The following is a 16921-nucleotide window of genomic DNA, read 5'->3' as shown; positions in this document are numbered from 1 at the left end:
TGTATTTTAGTGGGAGCACTTACCGGACACTGAATTCAAACGTGCTGCACTGCTAGCCGCCATCCCACGCGGTCAAAAAGAATTCCAGGAACAGAAAAAGGACGGAGCACAGTGAGAATTCAGTAAAATGTTAAAAAATTAAGATTTTATTCAGTAGACATATAAAAACAGGTTACAGCAGCAGTGAACCCCTGGCTGCCCGCTTGACGCGTTTCGTGGCGTCCTGCCAAGTGGCAGGACGCCACGAAACGCGTCAAGCTAATGCTAATGGTAAATAGTATGGTTGTTTAGAAACCAGGATATACTCAGCTGAAGAAAGGCTGCAGTTTGAGTGATAGTGTTAACACATATAATATAATAAAATGATCGGGACGGATTGATCTCTACGACAGACTTTTTAACACAGCTCAAGCACTTGATACTTTAGTAACACAGGCAACAACGTTATCTGCCACCAGCAATTAATTATGCATTTACAATGGATCTTGATTTTATCAGTGTAAATTATATGCCCATGATATGCATTTGTGCATTGATTATATTCTCTGTATAGTCGCTTTCATGTGTGATGCCTGGGTGGGATTAGCCTATTGGTGTTGATGAAGAACTGAGCACTTTGAGAAAGGCCTTGGAGAGGACTGAAATGTTAGTCCTCCATTAAACAATACATTTTTTAGTTTTTTAAGACCTGAAGTGTTTTAAGCCTCAGAACAGATGTACTGCCTTAATTGTCAATCATTTATTTACCAGCCCCCCTGAACAAACCTGTGCGAGCATCAGTGCAGCCACATGAACATTTATTTAGCCCCCACTTATAGCCCCGTGTACCTGTGTCAGCTGCAGGGCCGGAACTAGGGGTAGGCAGAGTAGGCACGTGCCTAGGGCGCTGAGGGCGCGACAGGCACGTACCTGCTCTGTCGCCTACCCCGTGTCCGGTCCCGTCTCTCCTCGTCTGGCACTGACATTTCACGCATGCGCACTTTCACGCACTTTCGCGCATGCGCAGTCGAGCGCGCACAGAGCCGGCGCCTTGGCCCGTCAGGCTGCCTAGGGCGCCTGGCCGGGTTGGCCCGGCTCTGGTCAGCTGCCACCCCATAAAAATGTAACAGCGCCCCCTGAATCTGAGCCAACATCAGGGCAGCCACATCAAATATTTATCCAGCCCCCTTTCTGGTTCCCCTCCCAGAATCTGTGGCAGCATCTGAGCATCTATATAAAATCTGTATTTTTTATTTAGCAACACTAGTGATGGGTGAATAAATTCACCAGGCATGGATTTGCGGCGAATCCCTCCATTTCGTTGACCACAAATAAATTAGTGAAACTTCGCCAAAAATCTGCCGTGACAAAAAATTTGGGGTACATCAGAATTGTTGCGTGCATAAAATTGGTGTGCGTCAAAATTGTTCAGACACCCATTGACTTTAATGCATTTGGACAAAATAGTCGCGTGTATAAAAACTGTCACATGTGTCAAAATTGACATGCGTCAATGTGTTTCACGAATATTTTGACAGTTTCACAAATTTTTTCATTGTTTCGCAAATTTTTCAGAGAGGAAAACAGGACAGATTTGTGCATCACTAAGCACCACTACCTGCCCCGTGTACCTGAGCCAGCAGCCAGCCATTGCCTTCTAAAATTGGTCCAATCCTTCTCCAGCCTTTCTCCAACCTCCCTCCAATCATTCTGCAATGTTTCTTTAGTGCGAGGCTGCAAGTGAGCAAGAGCTGCACTAGCGCAAGTTCTGCATCCAGAGTCCCGCCCCCATCCACAGTGCATGCGCCATTCTCATGTGTCAGAGTTTGATTGGAAAATAAGGTACAGTCTGGCTGGAGGCGGGAAGAGCACAAAATGGAAAAATGACAGTCGCTGCTGGGGTTGGGGCAGGCAACTCTGTAAAAAAAAAGTACGTTTGAAAAAAGACACACGTCCATCAAGTTCAACCTCTTTTTTTTTTCAATCTGCCTAACTGCCAGTTGATCCAGAGGAAGGCAAAACCCCCACCTGAAGCCTCTCCAATTTGCCTCAGAGGGGGAAAAATTCCTTCCTGACTCCAAGATGCAATGGGACCAGTCCCTGGATCAACATGTACTATGAGCTATCTCCCATATCCCTGTATTCCCTCACTTGCTAAACACCATCCAACCCCTTCTTATACCTATCTAATGTATCAGCCTGTACCCCTGATTCACTTCCCAGCTCTCCCTGTAACACCCCTTTCCCTCCTCTAATCTCATTGGCTCCCTCCTGTCTGCTGGGAGGAGCTACTGGTGAATAAAGCATCCGACCCTTCCTTGTACCTATCTAATGTATCAGCCTGTACCACTGATTCAGGGAGACAATTCCACATCTTCACAGCTCTCACTGTAACAAACCCCTTCCCAATATTTAGCTGGAACCTCTTTTCTTCTAATCGGAATGGGTGACCTTGTGTCAGCTGGAAAGACCTACTGGTAAATAAATCATTAGAGAGATTATTATATGATCCCCTTATATATTTATACATAGTTATCATATCACCACTTAAGCACCTCTTCTCCAGCGTGAACATCCCCAATTTGGCCAGTCTTTCCTCATAGCTAAGATTTTCCCTTTACCAGCTTAGTTGCCCTTCTCTGTACCCTCTCTAATACAATAATGTCCTGTTTGAGTGATGAAGACCAAAACTGTACGGCATATTCTAGATAGGGCCTTACAAGTGCTCTATACAGTGGAAGAATGACCCCCTCCTCCCGTGACTCTCTGCCCCTTTTAATACAGCTCAAGACCTTATTTGCCCTTGATGCTGCTGACTGGCATTGCTTGCTACAGACAAGTTTATTATCTACAAGGACTTCAAGCTCCGTCTCCATTATGGATTTGCCTAGTGCAGTCCCATTAAGGGTACAAGTGGATATTAGTACATCCCAGGTGCATGACTTTACATTTATCAACATTGAATCTCATCTGCCACTTAGCTGCCCAGATTGCCAGTTTGTCAAGATCCTGTTGCAAGTGCCACATCCTGGATGGAATTAATTGGGCTGATAGTTTTGTGTCATCTGCAAACACTGATACATTACTTACAATACCCTCCCCTAAGTCATTAATGAACAAGTTAAATAAAAGTGGACCCAATACCGAGCCCTGGGGGACACCACTAAGAACCTTACTCCAAGTAGAGAATGTCCCATTAACAACCACCCTCTGTACCGGATCCTGTAGCCAGTTTCCTATCCACATGCAAACGCCTTCATTAAGCCCAACAGACCTTAGTTTAGAAAGCAGTCGTTTGTGGGGCACAGTATCAAACGCTTTGGCAAAATCCAAATAGATCACATCTACTACCCTCCCCCCACTGTCCAGCATCTTACTTACCTCATCATAAATAGCAATCAAATTTGTCTGACATGACCTATACTTCATGCTGATTGTTGCTCATAATGCCGTTCACTAGGACACAATTTTGAATGTGATCCCTTAACAAGCCTTCAAATAATTTGCCCACCACAGATGTCAAGCTTACTGGCCTATAATTGCCAGGCTGAGATCATAATCCCTTTTTAAATATTGGAATAACATCATCTTTTCTCCAATCCATAGGCACCATTCCAGATGTAAGTGAATCTGAGAAAATCAGAAATAGGGGCTGGTCTAAAACTGAACTAAGCTCTCCTAGAACCCGGGGGTGTATGCCATCAGGCCCTGGAGCCTTGTTTACATTAATTTGTATTAAAGCTTTATGAATCATATCCTGAGTCAGCCACTGACTAGATTGAGCTGAGCCATTAGTGCAGCTATAAAGTGAGCCTGGGAACTCAGACTCCTCTATTGTATACACTGAAGAAAATAACTGATTTAGCACATTCACCTTTTCTGTATCTGTTACAACCATACTGGTACCATTATTTAATGGAGCAACACTCTCAACCTGCATCTTTTTCCTATTAATATATTTAAAAAACTTTTTAGGGTTAGTTTTCACTTCCACCGCAATTAACTCTTCATTTCCTTTCTTTGCCTTTCGGATTGCTGATTTACAACATTTATTACAGTGTTTATATTCATTAAATGCAGCTTCTGTCCCAACAGATTTGTAGTTTTTAAATGCCTTTCTTTTATTTCCTATTAACTTCTTTACTTCTGTATTAAGCCACACAGGATGATTCTTAGAGCTTCTACATTTACTCCTTAAGGGAATAAATTGAGAACAGTAATAATTTAATATCATTTTAAATGTCAACCATTTCTGTTCTGTGTTTTTAGCTGAAAACCTAATGCCCCAATCAATGCTCTGTAGGGCAGCCCTCAAGGCACTAAAATTAGCTTTTCTAAAATTCATGGTTTTTGTTGCCCCAGTATATATTTGTTTTTGCACCAGACATTAAATGATATAACATTATGGTCACTATTAGCCAGGGGTTCAATGACTTGCACATTTGCTATAAGTTCTGGGTCATTTGAGATCACTAAATCAAGAATAGCATTTTTTCTGGTTGGCTCCTCAACAACCTGTGCCATAAAATTGTCGTGCAATAAGTTTATAAACTTGTTCCCATTAACTGATCTAGCAGTACCGTTGCTCCAGTCAATATCTGGGTAATTAAAATCCCCCATTATCATTACTTTACCCAAACTAGCAGCCTTTTCTATTTGCATCAGGAGCCTAACCTCCTCCTCACTTACATTAGGGGGTCTATAGCGACCCCTACAATTAATTTGCTGGATTCTTTACAATTGGTGAAGAACTCCACCCATACGACTTCTGCCCCCTCATTTTCTAACATAACCTCCTCCTTTATATAAGCTTTTAAATCCTGCCTAACATACAGACATACCCCTCCTCCTTTTCTATTGCCTCTGTCCCTCGGAACAAAGTATAGCCGCTGATATTTACTGCCCGGTCATGCATGTAATTATTAATGTATTATTAGTAAATATTAAAGGCCAACAAAGAAACACTGACACACTAAGAAGTGTGAGACCAAGTGATTGTGCCCTAGGCAGGCGCCTACTCATTGTTCTGGCTCTGCTGCATTCCCAGACTTTCTGTTCAGCCCACCTTTGTTTTATCTTATTTGGGCTCAGCTTATTTGTATTATTGTTTCCATATTTGTCTTTACTTGGAACTAAAAAGGGGAAGTTTAATTTAAAAATGTTTTGTGGCACCAGAGTAACTAAGTGTTATCCAAGCTCCTCAGCATGTGTGGTCTTCTCCTTCTCTGCTCTGTGCTCTCTCTGTGGGGTAAGTACGTCCATTCCATCCCTCGTGTTGTCTCTTTGGGGTAAGTTCATTTATTTTGACCTTTTCTGTGTCACTGATTGAAATTGTGTGTTGTTTTTTCTGTGTGGGGTTCAGTACACACCTACATATATAAATTATGTTTCATTCACTCGCTGTGGATTATTATTATCCTTTATTTATAGTGAACTGACATATTCTGTAGCACTTTACAGAGATTATACATTATGCCCATCAGCCCCTGCCCCAGGGGATCTTACAATCCAAAGTCACATTCACATTTACAAGGGGCAGTTTAATTATATTTTTTCTTCTTAAAGGATAAGTAAACAATAAACTGATGAGGGGGCCATTCTAAGCACGTTTGCAATGTACATTCATTATTTATGTTTTTTAAATTCTGCTTAGAAAGGTTTCTAATTGTTTTTCCTAAGCAGAAGAACATCAGAGCAGCCTCTTTCTTTCTCCTGACAACTTCCTTGACTACTTGCTGGTCAGACTGGTGGGAAACTGACCAGCAGGTGGCGCTGTTGTAACGCAATTCATTTATATTAACAGTACGTGTATCCCTTAATATCTTGGAATTTAAAAAAACATATAATAAATGTACATTTCAAAAGTTCTTATGTTTACTTATCCTTTAAGATTATATTTTTTTAATCTCATATTACTTTTTAATATTCTCTAGCAACACCTTCACTGAAGTTTACATCTCCCACTTTGTATAAAAGTGGCCATCGCAAAATTAGCAGATCTTATAGTGTATGGCACCCTTAACCAAATATGACCACCAAAGACAGGGTGATATTGATTAAAGTGCTGATAATATTATCCAACGGGGGGAAGACCACAGCAATTAGCCAATGTGGTCCTCGATCACAAAGATGAATTAAACCTGCCCTATCAGATATCGATCAGGGACACCCATCCCAACGCCCCCTACACAGGCAGATAAGCTGCTGAATCATCTAAAGGAGCAGTATCTGCCTGTGTAAGGCCACCCTAACATAAAGGGGAAACCAGCCTTTTGGCATATTTCTTTGGTCACTCTCTCATACTAAGACTGTAAATCTATCACAGGCCAGTGGTACTTGCAGAATGTGATTCTAATAGATTAGACTGTATGTGGGACCCAAAAGATCACAATTCACCACATTTAATTAATATTAGACTTTCCAGTTGTGTCTGTGTGATACCCGCCCAGTATAGGATGAGCCACTTCTACTTCTAGTCAAAGGCTCCTTTCATCATTCTCTGCTCATCAAAGGCCTTTTTATAGTCTCCTCAATCTGAATTTCCCATATCTGACATATATCACAGTTACACTGAGCTGAACATCCAATGAATCTTCTATTGAAGGTGCCGTGTGGGGGAGACCAGGACAATACTGTGTAGACCAACCTTCAGGAGTGGAAGTATTTGCTGGAGACTCAGTGACCTTCCCATGCAGTTTTGTCTTCTCCAGAAATCTCACAGCAATTACTAATAGGGCAATTGTCTTTCAAGCTGGAAATATCTCTTATTGTGGAGCTCCCATATATAACAGCAGATATGGCAACACAATACAGGAATACAAGGGAAGGGTGTCACTGGTGGGAGATCCTCAGGCTCAGAATGGGACCATCACTCTGACCAGTGTAAGAACAAGTGATAGAAAGAACTTCTGCTGCCGGGTCCAACTTCTAAATCAAAACACGATCATTCAGCAGTGGCAAAATGGATTTGGCACCCAGCTAACTGTGAGGGGTAAGTATAATATAAATAAAAGGAGGTGCAAATGATGGAAGATGAGAGGGGAGAAAAGTGAAAAAGGGACAAATGGAGACCAATGTCCACCTCTCCCACAAAAAATCTTCTTGTTGAAGACAAGAATTAGTGTTAGTCCAAGGGGAAAGGTTGATCTACAGGTCACTGTTACTTATTAATTCCAAATTTGCAGGAGTGAATAGAAAATTACACTCACAATGTATCAGCCAATAAAAGCCTCTCACAATTCTACCAGTTCTTGTAGAAAGATTGATATAAACCGTTATGTTTTGTTGGCTAAACCAAGTTCCTTGGGGTAAAATAATTGTATATACAGGGGACAGACATCTCATCCTTCCCTCTCTCTGTATATACAGGGGACAGACATCTCATCCTTCCCTCTCTCTGTATATACAGGGGACAGACACCTCATCCTTCCCTCTCTCTGTATATACAGGAGACAGACATCTCATCCTTCCCTCTCTCTGTATATACAGGGGACAGACATCTCATCCTTCCCTCTCTCTGTATATACAGGGGACAGACATCTCATCCTTCCCTCTCTCTGTATATACAGGGGACAGACACCTCATCCTTCCCTCTCTCTGTATATACAGGGGACAGACATCTCATCCTTCCCTCTCTCTGTATATACAGGGGACAGACACCTCATCCTTCCCTCTCTCTGTATATACAGGGGACAGACACCTCATCCTTCCCTCTCTCTGTATATACAGGGGACAGACACCTCATCCTTCCCTCTCTCTGTATATACAGGGGACAGACACCTCATCCTTCCCTCTCTCTGTATATACAGGGGACAGACATCTCATCCTTCCCTCTCTCTGTATATACAGTGGACAGACATCTCATCCTTCCCTCTCTCTGTATATACAGGGGACAGACATCTCATCCTTCCCTCTCTCTGTATATACAGGGGACAGACGTCTCATCCTTCCCTCTCTCTGTATATACAGGGGACAGACATCTCATCCTTCCCTCTCTCTGTATATACAGGGGACAGACATCTCATCCTTCCCTCTCTCTGTATATACAGGGGACAGACGTCTCATCCTTCCCTCTCTCTGTATATACAGGGGACAGACATCTCATCCTTCCCTCTCTCTGTATATACAGGGGACAGACATCTCATCCTTCCCTCTCTCTGTATATACAGGGGACAGACGGCTCATCCTTCCCTCTCTCTGTATATACAGGGGACAGACATCTCATCCTTCCCTCTCTCTGTATATACAGGGGACAGACACCTCATCCTTCCCTCTCTCTGTATATACAGGGGACAGACATCTCATCCTTCCCTCTCTCTGTATATACAGGGGACAGACACCTCATCCTTCCCTCTCTCTGTATATACAGGGGACAGACATCTCATCCTTCCCTCTCTCTGTATATACAGCGGACAGACATCTCATCCTTCCCTCTCTCTGTATATACAGGGGACAGACACCTCATCCTTCCCTCTCTCTGTATATACAGGGGACAGACATCTCATCCTTCCCTCTCTCTGTATATACAGCGGACAGACATCTCATCCTTCCCTCTCTCTGTATATACAGGGGACAGACATCTCATCCTTCCCTCTCTCTGTATATACAGGGGACAGACGGCTCATCCTTCCCTCTCTCTGTATATACAGGGGACAGACATCTCATCCTTCCCTCTCTCTGTATATACAGGGGACAGACATCTCATCCTTCCCTCTCTCTGTATATACAGGGGACAGACATCTCATCCTTCCCTCTCTCTGTATATACAGGGGACAGACATCTCATCCTTCCCTCTCTCTGTATATACAGGGGACAGACAGCTCATCCTTCCCTCTCTCTGTATATACAGGGGACAGACATCTCATCCTTCCCTCTCTCTGTATATACAGGGGACAGACGGCTCATCCTTCCCTCTCTCTGTATATACAGGGGACAGACGGCTCATCCTTCCCTCTCTCTGTATATACAGGGGACAGACATCTCATCCTTCCCTCTCTCTGTATATACAGGGGACAGACATCTCATCCTTCCCTCTCTCTGTATATACGGGGACAGACATCTCATCCTTCCCTCTCTCTGTATATACAGGGGACAGACATCTCATCCTTCCCTCTCTCTGTATATAAAGGGGACAGACGGCTCATCCTTCCCTCTCTCTGTATATACAGGGGACAGACATCTCATCCTTCCCTCTCTCTGTATATACGGGGACAGACATCTCATCCTTCCCTCTCTCTGTATATACAGGGGACAGACATCTCATCCTTCCCTCTCTCTGTATATAAAGGGGACAGACATCTCATCCTTCCCTCTCTCTGTATATACAGGGGACAGACGTCTCATCCTTCCCTCTCTCTGTATATACAGGGGACAGACATCTCATCCTTCCCTCTCTCTGTATATACAGGGGACAGACATCTCATCCTTCCCTCTCTCTGTATATACAGGGGGACAGACATCTCATCCTTCCCTCTCTCTGTATATACAGGGGGACAGACATCTCATCCTTCCCTCTCTCTGTATATACAGGGGACAGACATCTCATCCTTCCCTCTCTCTGTATATACAGGGGACAGACATCTCATCCTTCCCTCTCTCTGTATATACAGGGGACAGACATCTCATCCTTCCCTCTCTCTGTATATACAGGGGACAGACATCTCATCCTTCCCTCTCTCTGTATATACAGGGGACAGACATCTCATCCTTCCCTCTCTCTGTATATACAGGGGACAGACAGTTTAGTTATTATGTTACTATAATATCATCATCATCATCATCATCATCATCATTTATTTATATAGCGCTGTCAAGATACGCAGTGCTTTACTGCAGTTATAGCAAACATATAATATAACTAATTTCTGTCTCTGTTTGGATATTCTATTCTGTAGGTGAGAATAAGATGACTATGCATCAGCCTCCATTCATCTCTGCTCTGGTTGGTGACACTGTGACAATTCCCTGTCATTTCTCCATCAGCTCCAAGAAGAAAATTCAGAAAATATCTGTATCCAGTGTTCAGTGGAGCTTTGGTCAATATTTAAGCTGTAGGACAGTTATATACAACAGTAGCACAGGGGCAGAAAGAAGAGAGGACAGAGAGAGGATTTCTGTGGCTGGGGAAGGAGGCGCATCCATCCTAATCAAGCGGGTGACGACCAATGACAGAGGCTGGTACTGCTGTGGGGCACAAGTGACTGGAGATGGACAAGTTTATACAACTCAGAGAGAGACAGGAACAAACCTGATCATTACAGGTATTTGTCATTGGAATATCATTTAACTAATAAAAAATACCTGGGTTACACTGACAGTTATATTTATTTCCAACCTCCTGCAAAAGTGATCCATAACAAGTACATTGTGGCCTCAGAAGGAATATAGTGATATATTGATCTGCCCCAGAATCCCTCAGCCACAGCCCACAAATACGTTTATTTAGAGAATCTGGTGCAATTGTATCACTGACATTACTAGAAGTCTATAGAAGGGACATAAATGCATAGACTTGAGTCCCTCTGTAATATATTTATATTTTATTATTGTTCTTTCCTCACTACATATTAGCCTGAGGCAGTGTATAGTCTGACATTCACATAAACCTCCCAAACTCTAATGAAAGAGACCGAGAGGGACATTTATCAAAGGTTGAATTTCAAATTCATGTGAGTTTTTCAAAACTCCCATAAATTCTACAAATTGAAATTTATTAAAAAAATCAAACTTTTTAATGTAATTAAAAAAAATGTAATTGACCCAAAAACTTGAATTGAATTCGATTCATATTTTAAAAACTCAATTAGAGTTTTTTCTCCAGAAATACGAATGTCAGGAAGGCTGAAAACAACTCAAAATTGATTCCTGGACCTCTCCCATTGACTTCAACAGCAATTGGGCAGGTTTTAGGTGGTGAATAGTTGCATTTGAGTTCTTAAAGGGCCAGATAATGATAAATCTCAAAAATCGAATTCAAAGTTTTTTTTTTTTTAAAAGACTCTGATCGCATTTGATTAACTCCCTATTCAAATTTGACAGTTTTGACCATACAAAAACTTGAAAATTCAAATTTTGAATTCAAATTTTGAATTTGACCCTGATAAATCTGCACCTGAGAGTTGAAGTCTGTAGAATTGTCTGAATTATTAGGAGTAGAGATGTGAAACAAATCACAGAGAATGTAAAGAATACATGATGATTTGCTATGAACAAAGATCAAACATCTCAGACATTGTACAATAACTGCCATGAACAAGTCACACAGCTCCATGTAACTGTCACATGACACATAAATACACAAATCATACATGAAGCAATGTCCTGAAATACTGACAGTTGTAGTGGTGGATAAAGATTTAAAGGGGTTGTTCACCTTTGAGTTAACTGTAAGGGGCACATTTACTAAGGGTCGAATATAGAGGGTTAATAAACCCTCAAAGTCAAATCCTTCGACTTCGAATATCGAAGTCGAAAGGATTTACCGCAAATACTACGATCGATCGATCGAAGGAAAAATCGTTCGAACGATGAAATCCTTCGAATCGAACAATCGGGAAGGTCCCCATAGGCTAACATTGTAGCTCGGTAGGTTTAAACTGCCGAAGTAGGTATTCAAAGTATTTTTTAAAAAGACAGTACTTCGACTATCGAATGGTTGAATAGTCGAACGATTTTTAGTTCGAATCATTCGAATCGAAGTCGAAGGTCATAGTAGCCTATTCGATGGTCGTGAGACACCGGTGCCGTTTTGTGAATTTTTCACCATTTTGCAAATTTTGCGGGAAATTATCGAATTTTTTGGCGAAACGCCCCAAATTCGCCCATCACTACTCTTAAGGTGCAGCCACCAATCAAATAGTTACTTTCTGCTGTTCATTTCACATAAATCTTTATTTTGTAGCTGAGATTTCGTAGGGTCTGGTGAATGTCCAACCCCCCTCTGTCATCTACTCACATTATTCTTCTGATTTTAGGAAAAAACAATCGAATGAAGATCAAGCAGCCAAAGGAGGTCACATTCACAAACTCCTCTACTATCAGCTGTAACTTTACATTACCAGAGGATGAAGATCCCTTGTGGCTCGGGATATACTGGATGTTTGGGAACCCACGTGAGGGCTTTGCCTATCACCCACACCCAGAATTAATTCACCCCCGATACCGGGGCAAAACCAGACTGGTGGGTCAGTCAGACCTTTATCTGGAAGAGGTGATTGGAATGGATAACACCAACTTCTACTGCCGTGTGGCAATGCGCCTGTGTAATGATACTCAGCAAAACACCATTGAAACATTACTGGAGGAAGGAGCAGGGACACTTCTACACGTTGTGAATGGTAGGTAGGGAATATGCTATCGGAGTGAAATTATATTTTCTTTGCAAGAAATAAAATCAGTATGTGTGTATATATATATATTACACAAAAGCCATGAATATCCTGTAAATTATATCCTTATAAACAGTGAGTTCTGATATCATCAGTTATAAACGGTGAGTTCTGATGTGATTTCTGTCACTTGACTCATTGAAACTTGTGTATATAGTGAATAAAGTACCCCCAGTGGCAAAATATGAGGATATTAGAAGTTACCTTGGAGTTCCATGACCAATATAAAAACACTCGGCCTTTAGCCTCGTGTTTTTATATGGTCATGAAACGCCTTGGTAACTTATAATATCCTTATATTTTACAAGAGGGGGGACTTTATTCACTATATACACAAGTGTACCAAGAATATCATTTATATTAAATGCTTATAGACTGTGGTTAGTGATGTCATCTCTAAAATCAGTATTAAGTTATTTGTGAATTCAGGGGTACAGTCTCAATTATAAAACATGAGTGATACTCACTACAGCCTTGTGCCTTTATATGGTCACAGAACAACCCCTCAGTGACTTCTAATATCCTTATCATTTACAGTAGGGGGTACATTATCCCTTATAATACATGAGTGACACTCAGAGTTCCCTGTATAACTCAGCCTGCAGCCTTGTGCCTTTATATGGTCACAGAACAACCCCTCAGTGACTTCTAATATCCTTATCATTTACAGTAGGGGGTACATTATCCCTTATAATACATGAGTGATACTCAGAGTTCCCTGTATAACTCAGCCTGCAGCCTTGTGCCTTTATATGGTCACAGAACAACCCCTCAGTGACTTCTAATATCCTTATCATTTACAGTAGGGGGTACATTATCCCTTATAATACATGAGTGATACTCAGAGTTCCCTGTATAACTCAGCCTGCAGCCTTGTGCCTTTATATGGTCACAGAACAACCCCTCAGTGACTTCTAATATCCTTATCATTTACAGTAGGGGGTACATTATGCCTTATGATACATGAGTGATACTCAGAGTTCCCTGTATAACTAAACATATAACATATATATCTATGTGTGTGAGAAGTAAAACCATATCAGTGCTTTGACATGTGTCATGGAATAGAGGTTCCATCTCCATTTAATGTTAGAGATATTGTGGTATGAGGATTTCTCTCTGACTTCATATAAAGTCATATCCTCATGAGTTTCATCCATTTATTTTTGATGACCTTACATAAGGTTGATACCCCTTGCAAACTCAGTGTCGCATGTAATATAATAAGAAATAAAATTAGATTTGCCTGATCATTTTGGGGTTATTTTACCTTTATTATTTTAACACCATTAGTTTCTCATTTATTTGCTCTCCTAGTCCATGGACCCACTTCCCAGTGGACACTCTACATCATTATATTGGTCCGATGTGCGCTGATCTGCATTTTGATTCCAACTGGCATTCTGGGATTTATTAAAATAAGGGGTAAGTATATATATATTTGTAACCTGTAGAAGATAATTGCCCTTAAAAACCGTGGCTGCTCAGAGCAGAGCATTGTTATCTTGCAAATTTGTTAGAGGAGCTGCAACACTTGTGTTCTTAAGAAGAAGAGTTTAGGTGCCAAGAGTTTTTAACCGAAGAGACTTATTTTACAGACAGAAATATCAGAATTTGGCTCTTCCTTGAGAACCACTTGAGTATTTTTGTAGTATTGCTAAGATTAAGCATATAGGGTTCATACCACTATATTTATCTTATACAGAGCATCGCTGACTTCACTAAAGTAATTAGTCACCTTTGGACTCCAAATTTGATACCAGGGTCTTCTGTTCCAGGCTCCTCAGCACATTAACTCCTTGTATTGTCTACTGACCATTTACTCATGGTCACATGGTAGAGGAAATTTTTCACATGTGCAAACATCACATAAACCAGCAAGGGGTACTTCACAAACAATCAAACAATGCTGGAGGCATAACAGTTGTTATTGGTTAATAGACCTGGCCCAAATGTTGCCATTTTTATTAGCTCTTATATTTGTAATATGCATAGTAGATGAGAGAGGAGGAGCGCATTGCGGTAGAGGCTAAGACTAACCCCAAAATGTTTTTTAAGTATATTATTAGTAAAAAGATGCGAGTTTAGAGTGTTGCTGCTTTTAATAATGGTACCAGTATTGTAACAGCTACAGAAAAGGCAAATGTGCTAAATCAGTTCTTTTCATCAGTGTATACAATCAGTCAGAGTTCCCAGGCTCACTTTATAACTGCACTGTTGGCTCAGCACAATCTAGTCAGTGGCTGACTCAGGAAATGGTTCATAAAGCTTTAATATAAATTAATGTGAAAAAGGCAACAGGGCCAGATGGCATACAACCCCGGGTTTCCTTCGGGAGCTTAGTTCAGTTTTAGATTGGCCTCTATTTAGGATTTTCTCAGATTTAGTTTCATTTTGAATGGTACATATGGATTGGAAGAAAGATAATGTCATTCAAATATTTAAAAAGGGATTATGATCGCAGCCGAAATTATATGCCAGTAAATTTGACTTGTTGGGCAAAATATTTGAAGGCTTATTATGGCATTGTATTCAAAATTGTGTCCTAGTGAATGGCATTATGAGCAGCAATCAGCATGGCTTTATAAAGGATAGGTCATGTCAGACTAATTTGATTGCTTTTTATGATGAGGTAAGTAAGATGCTGGACAGCGGGGGCAGTAGCTGTCATGCACCTGGGATGTAAAAATATACAAGTTATTCATACCCTTAATGGGACTGCACTAGGCAAATCCATAATGGAAAAAGACCTTGAAGTCCTTGTAGATAATAAATTTGTCTGTAGCAAGCAATGCCAGTCAGCAGCATCAAGGGCAAATAAGGTCTTGAACTGTATTAAATGGGGCAGAGATTCACGGGAGGAGGGGGTCATTGTTCCACTGTATAGAGCACTGGTAAGGCCCCATCTAGAATATGCTGTACAGTTTTGGTCTCCATCACTCAAACAGGACATTATTGTATTAGAGAGGGTACAGAGAAGGGCAACTAAGCTGGTAAAGGGAAAATCTTAGTTATGAGGAAAGACTGGACAAATTTGGGATGTTCACGCTGGAGAAGAGGTGCTTAAGGGGTGATATGATAATTATGTATAAATATATAAGGGGATCATATAATAATCTCTCTAATGCTTTATTTACCAGTAGGTCTTTCCAGCTGACACAAGGTCACCCATTCCGATAAGAAGAAAAGAGGTTCCAGCTAAATATTGGGAAGGGGTTTGTTACAGTGAGAGCTGTGAAGATGTGGAATTGTCTCCCGGAATCAGTGGTACAGGCTGATACATTAGATAGGTATAAGGAAGGGTCGGATGCTTTATTCACCAGAAGCTCCTCCCAGCAGACAGGAGGGAGCCAATGAGATTAGAGGAGGGAAAGGGGTGTTACAGGGAGAGCTGGGAAGTGAATCAGTGGTACATGCTGATACATTAGATAGGTATAAGAAGGGGTTGGATGGTGTTTAGCAAGTGAGGGAATACAGGGATATGGTAGATAGCTCATAGTACAAGTTGATCTTGAATAGTCTGATTGAGATCTTGAATTTAGGAACATTTTTCCCCCTCTGAGGCAAATTGGAGAGGCTTCAGAAGGGACCTGTGTCTTTTTTCAACCTAACTACTATGTTAGAGAGCAATGCAGCACAGTATGATGTGAATGAACTGTAATTTTGGTCATGAAAGGAAAACTGGTGAATTTTAGAAGTTGTATCATAATGAGTGAGGGTACTATGACGATATGGTGGCTCAAGGCAAGAAATGTAAAAGGGCAATATTTACTTAAATATATAGACCAGTTTGGTAAGATTCTTTAATATGCCACTTAATATGATATAAACTATGTGTTCATTTTGGGGGTATAGTTTTCCTTTAAGTTAACTTTTAGTATGTTATACAAAGGCCATTTCTAAGCAACTTTTCAATTGGTCTTGATTGTTTATTTTCTTTAGTTTTTTAAATTTGTTGCCTCTGACTCTTTCAAGCTTCCAAGTAAGATTAATAACCCCAAAAAACAAGTGTTCTGTAAGAAATTGCTACTTTTTTTTTACTCATCTTTCTTTTGAGGCCCTCTCATATTCTAGTCTCTTATTTAAATCAATGCATGGTTGGTAGAGTAACAATGCATGGTTGCTAGGGCAACCACATTGCTGAAATTGCAAACCCAAGAACTGCTGAATAAAAAGCTAAATAACTCAAAAATCACAAATAATAAAAAATTAAAACCAATTGCAAATTGCTATCTCATATGTACCAAGGAGCTCTTATCTTGTGTCAGAGAGCTATTAAATGTTACCTTCCCATTGTTCTATTTTTAGGCTGCTAGTTGGGGAAGGGAGGGGGATAATATCACTCCAACTTGCAGTGTAGCAGTAAAGAGTGACTGAAAATTATCAGAGCACAAGTCACATGACCGGGGATACCTGGGAAATGGACAATATGTCTAGCTCGTGTCAGATTGCAAAATTAAATATAAAAATTTTGCAATTTTGTGTGTATCCCCACTTTGTACAACTGATGTTTTACTGTGTATCTACATTTATAATAACTATACCTGCAATACAAG

General features: G+C 40.9%; 1 protein-coding gene across 2 annotated transcripts in view; it reads left to right on the top strand.

Moving 5' to 3' along the window:
- Positions 1-4819: 4819 nt before the first annotated feature.
- Positions 4820-16921, top strand: part of LOC108711765 — a 79871-nt gene continuing 67769 nt past the window's right edge. Inside the window, exons 1-5 of one of the 2 annotated variants that reach the window (XM_041587365.1) lie at positions 4820-5227; positions 6584-6970; positions 9873-10238; positions 11952-12314; positions 13683-13790. In XM_041587365.1, the coding sequence (XP_041443299.1) occupies positions 5185-5227; positions 6584-6970; positions 9873-10238; positions 11952-12314; positions 13683-13790 (1267 nt within the window). In that variant the 5' untranslated portion in view covers positions 4820-5184. The remainder of the gene's footprint in view (positions 5228-6583; positions 6971-9872; positions 10239-11951; positions 12315-13682; positions 13791-16921) is intronic. The other variant, XM_041587364.1, reaches the window with a different exon arrangement.

Source organism: Xenopus laevis, chromosome 3L, assembly GCF_017654675.1.
Source record: "Xenopus laevis strain J_2021 chromosome 3L, Xenopus_laevis_v10.1, whole genome shotgun sequence".
Lineage (NCBI taxonomy): Eukaryota > Metazoa > Chordata > Amphibia > Anura > Pipidae > Xenopus > Xenopus laevis.
This window is presented reverse-complemented; position numbering and strand designations above follow the sequence as displayed.